General features: G+C 44.7%; 1 protein-coding gene across 1 annotated transcript in view; it reads left to right on the top strand.

The window, feature by feature from the left end:
* Window positions 1-3,264: 3,264 nt before the first annotated feature.
* MYH15 (myosin heavy chain 15) overlaps window positions 3,265-10,504 on the top strand; it is a gene marked incomplete at both ends in the record, with an annotated part of 143,292 nt that continues 136,052 nt past the window's right edge. Inside the window, 1 exon segment of the mRNA XM_084232648.1 lies at window positions 3,265-3,315. Coding sequence (XP_084088774.1) covers window positions 3,265-3,315 — 51 coding nt within the window.

The raw sequence follows: 10,504 nt of genomic DNA, 5'->3' as shown, positions 1-10,504 counted from the left end.
AGCTGTCAGAGTCCTCAGTAGTTTTGCAGGTTTTTTATTTGGGGTTCACCAGGCATATGGCAGGCAGGGGTGCTGGCTGGGGGGCTGTGAGGCTGGCAGACCTCCCAGCCCCCAGCAAGTCCTCACTCTATCTGGGCTCTCTGGCGTTCTCTGCTTCGGCTTCGGCTTCTCCTTCAGATTCTGCTGCTGCTGCTGCTGCTGCTGCTGCTGCTGCTGCTGCTGCTGCTGCTGCTGCTGCTGCTGCTACTGCTGGCGTCCCCCCGTGACGCCGCCCTTAAAAGCAGTCTTAGCTCAGCTGAATCCCATCTACCTATGCCCACACCCTATTCCAGGTGCCCGCCATCAGGCATGCATTCAGGACAAGGATCCATCATCTATCCTGATGGCAGAAGGGCAGAAAAGCCTGACATTTTCTTTACCCTACAGTCCACCCCCTCAGGGTTTTCTGCCATACAGTCTTTATCAGTCTCTATGTACAAATTATAAACACATGTCTCTTGGTAATATGAACACTGCAGCCATGGCCCACAAAAGTAAATGAAATACATCACAATATAACAAAATACAATGGAACACAAATACAACAGAACACAAATAAGTCCAGGCAGGGCCCCAACCCAGCGCAAAAGACAATTATTGGTACCAGCAGATGAGCCACCAAATCTGCTGCCGAAGGCACTGCTCATAAGAGGGAGGGGAATCACTCACGGCATCTGCTATAACATACCAGGAGCCGTCAGGCTTCCTGGCCTTCTCTGGCTGTAGTCTAGGCTACAAGGCACACACAGCATCCACCCCCAGGATGCACTAGCTCTGGGATTGGCAATTTTATTCTGTTGGGGGTAATCGCCAACCCTCAGGGTTTCTGTCTACAGTCGCTCCAACACTCGGCCTTCATGGCCACCCATGCGACTCGCAGACCCCTGCTCTCAAGCCAACCCACTGCACAAGCACATGGGTTGGGGATCCAAACTTTGCATTCGGCTTGGGCTCCACCCCAAGCCACATTCCCCACCCGTCCCCCAAGGACAGGTTCCTCAGCTCCTCACCCTCACTCAAGAATAAGCAGGGCATCACCCACAGGTGATTTTATGAGACTCACAGTTCTTCAGCATACTCAGGCTGCTTAACAGCCACTCAGGGCTTCTCAACTTAGCATCAGTACCAGCTTTTGCTTTCTTAGTTGGCTTTTCTCCTCCACCTGGCTGCTGGGCATGCACAGGCTGCTTTTGGCCATCAAAGCCCACTGGCCACCCCCAGATTCCCATCTCCTGGGGTTTACAAACAAAACTGTTCCACCCCCAGGGTCCCAAAACATATCAACCTGCAAGGTCCTCCACCTTCTGGCGGGATTGTCAGTCCAAGTTTATCAGTCCATGTCCATTGGCCTCTCCCTGCGTCAGCAGCGGCCTGCTGCCTCAGGGGTCATTGGCTGGTCCTTTCCGGTGTCGTTGGCTGGTCCTCTCGGGCGTCTCCTCCATGTGAGGTCTCGTCCCACAGCTCCGGACCGTATCCAACTTCTGTGCCGCCATGGCACCTCCAGCGTCATCACAGGCAAACAGTCTGTTCTCCTTAGTCCCTCCTGGTCTTCGGAGGGCTCCAATACCCGTCTACATGGATCCTGCCGACTACGCCAATTGTAAGGGGCAGGACAGGACACGGTGCAGGTTTTCTGATCCCATGCAGACCGGGTAAAGGAGGAGTCAGAGTCCTCAGTAGTTTTGCAGGTTTTTTATTTGGGGTTCACCAGGCATATGGCAGGCAGGGGTGCTGGCTGGGGGGCTGTGAGGCTGGCAGACCTCCCAGCCCCCAGCAAGTCTTCACTCTATCTGGGCTCTCTGGCGTTCTCTGCTTCTGCTTCGGCTTCTCCTTCAGATTCTGCTGCTGCTGCTGCTGCTGCTGCTGCTGCTGCTGCTGCTGCTACTGCTGCTACTGCTGCTACTGCTACTGCTGCTGGCATCCCCCCGTGACGCCGCCCTTAAAAGCAGTCAGCTCAGCTGAATCCCATCTACCTATGCCCACACCCTATTCCAGGTGCCCGCCATCAGGCATGCATTCAGGACAAGGATCCATCATCTATCCTGATGGTGGAAGGGCAGAAAAGCCTGACATTTTCTTTACCCTACAGTGGTCACCGAGGCTGGCCTCACTTTTCACATGGCAGGTGTTAAATTATTTTCTATTGGGGGCTGGTAGATTTTGACCGACACAATTCTTTTCCAGGCTAAAGTGAAAAGCTCACATCTCAACCATCCCTTCCACACTCTGGAAATCATATCCTGTCAATACACATAGAAGAGAAATGATTTATAGACTCAGCGGTACAAATAGAAGAGTGGTGGTTTATGTACTGATTCCTCAGGTTTTGAACACATGAACATCAAAAAGGAACAGAAGGTGGTACTTGGCTGTACTACGAACTGAATGATAAGTCACAGCAGGACCTAGGCCTCTTTCTCAGTACAACTTTCTGATAGCAATGTGGCCTAAGTACCCTGTGAATGATGGCTATAAGTTATCTGGACTTTGTAGGTATGGAAAAATGTATCCTTATTGTGATTTATGAACTGTCATTCCAAATCATCAGTGCTATGAATGGGGTGTCCATGTGTCTCTATCTGCTTGGGAAAAGTTACAGATTATTGCCCAGGTCAATAGCACCCTCTTTCACTCTCAAAAGTATCCTGGTATGAAAAAATGTATATATCCATTGCTAAATAATAAAGTTATTAGACTTCTGAGCATAGTGATGTGATTTGCCCAGCCTAGTCATTCCAGCACAAATTGACAAATGAAGTGCACATACATCAAAGTTGAGCACTGGGCCCACATGTGTGGTATTCATATCAGCAGTAGACACCCCTTGTGCCTCATCCCTTCCTCTCTTCATCTGGCAATACAGCCCTGCTTCCTTCTTTCTTCTGCTCCTCAGTATATTTATGAGCAGATAAAAGTTTGCAATGAGTCTCAGAATCCTTTGGCAAAAATGTTCCAAAATGCCAGTCTCAAACTTAATTTCCTCTTACACAGATTAATTTTTCTAAAAGAATTACCTCAGTTATGCATTTATCTATGTTTCTCTATCATGATTAAAATACTCCTTCTGTTTTCTTCTTTTGGTAGTTAGGGCACTTTCATTTTCTATTTTCAGGCATTGATGTGATATAATATGGGCTGTGACAAGTTTTTTTCTATAACGTTCTAAAGCCATGTGTACAACTTGAAAGTAAAGAGGGTAGTAGGAACATGGGGTTAATGTAATGGATGCAGGAGGAGGTGAAGGAGGAAGGAGAGCTCTGGACCTTCTTTGCTCAGGTGAGTCATCCCATGGCATCAGTTACCTGCCTCCAGACAGTGGCCAGGTGCTTCCATCTCCTGGCGCATGCAATTTCTTCCTACCTGGTGCTGCTTTCTATACATACTGTTCCTTGTATGCCTTTAAATATGCTAAGCGGTCCAGACTCAGAGATTTGCACAGCTGTGTGCTCTGTGTCTTGATGTGATCTTTTAATTCTTGGATGTTATAATAAGAACTACTTTAAAAAAATCTGTTAATTATGAAAATACATGCACTTGCCACAAAGCAAAGCAGGCAAGAATGGTATGAAAGGTAACTGTCTCCTCCCACCCGTATCCTAATCCCACTCTCCAGACATTTTCTTAGGTATCGTTCCAGGAAGTCTGTACATATATACACACTCGCACACACATGTATTTATGGCTAGCTTTTATATCCAAAATATACTTCCTGAGTTCTGTCTCCTGAGAGCAAGCCACCAGGAAGTCACACAGTGAGAGAGGCGGATACAATTCAATTCTCTCGCAAATACAGACTCACAACTTGTCTCCACGCTGAACACACTGGCAGAGCCATTTTCCTGAAATATTGCTTTCCTCAAGTCCCTGCCCAGATTCTATGATATTTCCTGTAGTGTTTCTAAATTTCTCTGCTTAATTTTCAGATTTTTCTTTATCCTATATTCCACTGTTTAATAATGTTATTATTCTTATGGTAAATTCTGTTGATAAATCTATGCTCATGTAATGAAAGGTCAATTTTGTCTTTTTCTCCTGGGAGATGCTAATCTGTTACGTAGGCACTGATAAAGAAAGGAGTCATGGGGCAGGCTACACAATGCAGGATGCTGCTGAAAGAGCAAGATCCTGGCCTTGTTATTCTTTAGAATAATGTACAGCATCACAAATGGCCAACAGGCATATGCAAAAATGTTCAACATCACTTGTAATCAGGGAAATGCAAATCAAAACTACCATGAGATACCATCTCACACCAGTGAGAATGGCACATATTAAAAAAAAACTAGCAACAACAAATGTTGGCGAGGATGTGGAGAAAAAGGAACTCTTCTGCACTGTTGGTGGGAATGCAAACTGGCCCAACCACTATGGAGAGCTGTGTGGAGATTTCTTGGCCTACTAAACATGGAGCTTCCGTATGATCCAGCAATTCCACTCCTAGGTATTTACCCAAAGGACACAGAAACATCAATTCCAAAGAGCACCTGCACCCCTATGTTTATAGCAGCACTATTTACAATAGCTAAGCTTTGGAAACAGCCCAAATGCCCAAAAATAGATGACTGGATCAAGAAGATGTGGTACATATACACCATGGAATATTACTCAGCATTCAAAAAAGATAAACACATGCAATTTGCAGCAACATGGATGGCGCTGGAAGGGATCATGCTCAGCAAAATAAGCCAGAAAGAAAAAGAAAAATACCAGATGGTGTCACTCATAGCAGGAATCTAGAAAACTTAAATAAGGGACCAGGAAAACGAATAACTAAAAGAAAGTGAAAATCAAAATCAACAAAAAAACTATGAACCAGAGACTCTCTATGGGGGGTGGGGGGGCGGGGAGGGGAGGGATTGGGGTCAAAATAAGGGGGTTGCAATTGTATGGGGAATATAAAAATAAAATTTATTTAAAAATAATAATGTACAGCATCAGTTGTGTGAGGAAGGAGGACAAAGAGAACGGGGAGGGGTGCAACTAGAAAATGCACTGCTTCACTCAAGTTTCAGGGGTTGTGAGTCTGCCTGGGGGGCAGACGCATCTGCTTGATGACTTGGTATTGTGATTAAAGTCAAGACCTATTTCCCCAGCTACCATTTTAATCTTATCAACAAGGTGTTCCACTGGTCAGCTTCTGGGGCCCCTTGCCTACATCAGTCAATGCCCATGCACCCCTCTCTCCCCCACCCCGCTTTGGTGCTCCTGGTGGGCGATAAAGCTTTCTGCTCTTGATTGATTTGAAAGGTACCTTGTAGGGGTTGGTCTCCTAAATGTGACCGGGCAGATCTGACCTTGTGTAGGAGTGCAGAACTGCAGGTAACAAAAATGTTGCCCAAACAGGCCACTAAGGCTTAGCAGACCCACACCACCTTCTGCCCCAGGTCTAGGTCATTGCTCATTTGCTTCTCTTGAATGTCTTTTCTTCTCTCTACTTCAGGAAATGTGCCTGTGTGTTATGACTATGCTTGCATTGTGTAGGGGAGAACTGAATCTAGCGAGGTTAAGTGATTTCCTTCAGGTCACATGCCTATTTTCTAGCAAAATAAAAGAACCGACTCATAGCCTGGAACATTAGTCTGCATTAAACCACACTTCTTTAAACTAGAACTCAGTGGTGATATCACTGGATCTTCTAAGCCACCATGAAGGACAGCGTAGCTAAATTGCAATGGAATAAACATTCTTTTAAGAAGTGTGTTTCTCATCACCAGGTGTGAGTTCAGGATTACAGTTCATTCTGGAAGGGGCAGACCATGGCGTGGGTCACTCCTTAAGTGCAGCACCTGAACTAAACAACCTGGACAAATACTTCTCACCTTCTCATTAGCAAAACGGGACTAATAATACTTGCATTGCAAATTTGTGCGGAAAAGAAAAATAGTCTAAGGCTGTTTCTGTTCATTATGAAACCAGGGCCCCACAGCACTAGCTGTGGGGCAAGACTGCTATATTCCTCCTGGCTCCAGAAGCTGTTTGTGCACAGGGCAAGTGGCAGCAGGTGGTGGGCATTTTATTACCTACCATCAGTGGCCCCACTGGGGTTAGGCTGCAGGATGGCAGATAGTGATGATTCCCCTACCACGCCAAACCCGGGGCACAAAATCCCTGGTTCAGGGCTGCAGGGAGAAGCTTGGGGTCCCACCGGGTCAGCTCCAGCTCCGTGGCTCCCTCCAGCTGCAGGCTGTAGAGAGGCCCGTGGATCTGGTGCCTGGATGGTCGAATGGAAAGATCAGGTGTGAGCTATGAGCTGATAGCTAAATGGTCCATTCAGCCATAGGATTGAAAAAACGGTCCAATCAGACTTGTAGGTGGGGCACCCTGAAAGAGGATGTAAGGCAGGCAGCAGACAACTTGGGACGCTTTCGGACTCCCTCAGACTTGGACTCTGCATCTGTTCCGGGCCTCCAAAGAAAGAAGAGAGAAGCCAAGAAGTTTCACGGAGGCTGGGCTTCCGGTCCCTGCCTCCAGCCTGCCTCTGACATCACCAGGAAAGAGCACCAAAGGCCCCCACCCTGGTGTTTCAAAGAGCTGTTTGAGTTGCTATGAGCCACCACCTCACAAAGAGCTGTTAATGCTGGTGTTTGACACCCCTGCCTCTAGTGACCAGCACTATTGATGGGTGACCAGCATTCTGTCTGGGTCAGCTCCCAGTGCTGCTGCCTCCGCTGCTGTCTGGTCCAGCGCCTGGTGCTGTCGCTACCTTCGGACTGTTGCAAGCTGCTGCAGCGTCATCTCAGCACCCACCTTTGAGGACCTCCAGCTGCAGCAAGTTGGAGCCTGGCTTGCTGCTTGTCAGATGGAGCTCTAGGCACTCATTGATGTGACAGTGCCATCTTGGATGAGAAACCTTTTGTTTGGGATTTTTGGAATTGTGGACACTGAGGTGAGTCACATAGCCACCTGTGGCCTTAAGAATTCTTGTTTTCCCTGTTTACTAAATAACTCCCACTGTTGTTCCCTGAACTTAAGTAGTATTGCAATTGGGTGCATGGGTGAGAACACACAGTGACCTGTCCTCTACCAGACACTGTCCTTTGAGGCTGTCGCACCCCTATAGCCCTCTTTCACCTAGAGAGCATGACCTCTCATTTTGGGTCTTGATGGCTCAAATTCCATTTGTTCTCTTGTTATCAAATGCAAAGGGTGAAGATTAAAGATAAAGTGTTTAGCATAGAGTCTATCTCAGTGAATTCAGCTTTGATAATTTGCCCAGCAAGTCAATCCCTCCAAGATAGGAAATTGCCCTATTTGAGCCACAGATTGTCCCTGGCACCACTCAATACTCTCACCACACATCTGCCTCCGTCCTCCAGCTCGTGTTCCCCACAACTGTCCTAGGCCAATACCATCCAGTAGTTTTGTATACCGTCAGTTCTGGAGCCTTATTTAATTTATTGGAATACAGTTGGCTCTATGAAGCGCTAATGGAGTAGTTGAAGAACTGAAGGTCAAGGGAAGGATGGAAATTTGCAAGGAAGAGACAGAGGGCTGGGATAGCACAGGCCATGGTCCTACCTACTATTTGACCCTGAGACAAGTTTTTCTCTTCAAGGAACCACTATGATAATACAGACATAGCCAGGAAAGGCCCAAGATAAAGCCTTTCTCAGAAAATTCTGTGTCAGTTAATTCTGCAGTAGAGAGGGGACTGAGACTTGGACTTGAGGTGGAATGCATCTAGTATAAGGAAGAAGAAAGACTCCTGGAAGACAGGAGAAATAGAAGCTGCCTCTGATCCTCTTCATACTTTCCTAATGTTGGCATTTTACCCTCTGGCATTCTTTTAGGTTAGTGCAGTCACTCAGTCAAAACTAAACAAAAGATAATTGGGAGACTTGCTCTCCCTGATTAATAATTTCTTGGCAGTTACAGGCAAGGACAAAGGCTAACGAGGATTTAGCCTCAAGATGAAGGCTGAGTTCTATTTTAAAATCTCTAAATAAATGTTGTATTTCTCCTTTCTTCACGCATCTGAGTTATAAGAACATCTACTGAATTTCAGTTAATTGGAGATATAGAAGCCAGATTCACAGTGTGATCTAGCATCAAGCCATCTACATATGTCTTAATTCCAGAACTATTCAACAGTGTAACACAAATATTGAGTGTTGTTCTAATGCTCAGAATTAATCAGCATTAGACTCTGATATGACCAATTGTAATTCAAGCCAGTTATATAGTATATTTCCATCACAGACCAGTGCTGGATCAGTTCCCAGTTTCTAGTCATTGGATTTCATTACTATGACTGGATTTTGGAGTAGCTAATTATAATCCATCAAGTCAAATACAATAACAGGCCATCCCTGAGGTCAGAACTGGTCATGCAGAAGCTTATCACAAGTAGTTGGATAACTAAGGACAAGATGAGAGTGGTGCCAGGGAGAAAATCAAAACGGGGCCAAAGCATTACAGATAATTGGGTGATACATTTAGTAGAATCAGCACTGTAAATAATTACTTAAATTTTAACAATCCACATAATTTCAATTCTTTTTTGGTCAATCCTTCCTCATGAAAATACACTGGTGGCAAAAAGCCAAGAGTCAGCATAAGTTCTTCATCCCCCTGGGCTAGTAAACAATAGTTTGCTTTCTTTGGACTCAGGCCAAATGGAAGCAGTGTGATAGAGTATTAGGCAAGTAGTCTTGGGTTCAAAGTCCCTGTCCTTGATCCTCTCTAGCTGTGTAATTGGAGCAAATCACCTCACTTTCCGGGCTTTGTTTTCTTCATCTCTCAAGTGGAATAATAATACTTGGCCTCCTACTGTCCTCCATGAGGAACATATTGGACAATGAATGTGACAAAGAAAGCATTATTATGATACCTGGGAAAGAAAATTAGAATTGTTGGGTGTTGGGGAGAAAGTGTACTTTTAGCCATAAGACAAAGCACCATTTCAAAAGTCAATTGTAAATGATTTTTACATTAGAATTGCTGGGTAATTTATTTAAAACAACAAAACTGAATATGAGATTACTCCAATTTTGGTCATTCTAGAAAAAAGACTTGGAAAGAAAAGCTTCAGATAGAGTGGTTATCTCTGAGTTGCTCCAATATATGTGATTAAAGGAATTTTTAAAAAAGATTTATTTGTGCATGCAAGAACTGGGGCACAGGCCAGAGGTGTGGGGGTGAGAGGATTGACCAGAGACAGAGTGGGGAGCAGAACAGGCAAACTGACCAAAATACACTGCTGAGGGGAGCAGCGGGTGAGTCAGGAGAGGTCTACTGTGCCATGTGGGTGGTTCCCTGGCTGGGGATGGAACTCATGCTGCAGTGGCTGCGGACAGCTTCATAGGTTGCATCTTAACCCCTTGCGCCACCAGGGAGGCCCAAGAATTTTTTTCTTTATACATTTTTCACCTCTTTAAGTTTTCTCCAATAAACACATTACCTCTATGTTGGAAAAGATATTTCATCACTTAACAATTTGAACTCATATAAGCAAACCTCTTGAGTGTACAGATGAGAAGATGAAGGCAAAAAGATGATGCTAATGCTTTACATCTTGTTAGTAGCACAGCTAGGACTAAGATCCAGGTGGTCTGACAGAAATCCAATTCATTGCTATCTGCAATCCCATCTCTGCAGTTATTAATGCAAAGATTAAAAAGTTGACTAAGCTTATTTATTTCATCTTCAAAAACATCCCTGTCAAGGATTGTGTCTCATGATGGTAAGGGTTTGCAAAAATTCTGGTCTCAGTACTGTTTCCAGGGGTGATAAAAAGAGCTAATTGTGAGGCAGGTGATGAACCTAGTATTTGAGAGAAAAACTGGAGGAGAAAGAGCTAAGTGTATCAGTTGAGGAAGCATGGTATAATGGGAAAACTGATTTAGGAGATGGTGACCTAATTTCTAGAGTCATTATTGTAATGACTGCCACTAATTAGCTATGAGACTAAGGACAACTCTCAATCTTTTTCTCAGATTTATTTTTCCAAAGAGAAAGAAGACTGTGCCAGGTAATATTAAAATTTCTTTCAAGTGATAACATTTGGTTTAAAATGAACATTTTAAAGGACATTTGCCTCATACAAAATATAAAATGGGTGCTTTTCTAAATCAAGCCTATTCTCAGACATAACACAAAGCAAAATCAGCTTTAAAAAAAAAAAAACACCCAAAATAATAAATACAATATAAAACCAGAATTTAAAATTCAAAAGACAAGGAGAAGTGAATGTAAAATGAGTAAGATGGGAATACAAAATCCTCTTGCTCAGCAGTTCCAGTGGTGAATTGGTTGTAATTAGGAAAATAGGAGGGAAGCATATTCCTAGAATAAGATGACAAGAAGCTAGTGAGAAACAAAATTCGTTGCAGAGATAAGCATGGCGGAGAAAGAAGTGAATGCTGCCTAACCGCCTTCCTGTACACCATGTTCCATGTGTTAGGGCTCATCTCTCGGGCGAGCATCTGTGGAGCACCACTTATGCACAGCAGCTCTTGTGCTTTTG

This window comes from Talpa europaea (assembly GCF_964194135.1).
Source record: "Talpa europaea genome assembly, chromosome: 4".
Classification (NCBI taxonomy): domain Eukaryota; kingdom Metazoa; phylum Chordata; class Mammalia; order Eulipotyphla; family Talpidae; genus Talpa; species Talpa europaea.
Note: the sequence above shows the minus strand (reverse complement) of the source record. Positions and strands in the feature narration are given on the sequence as shown.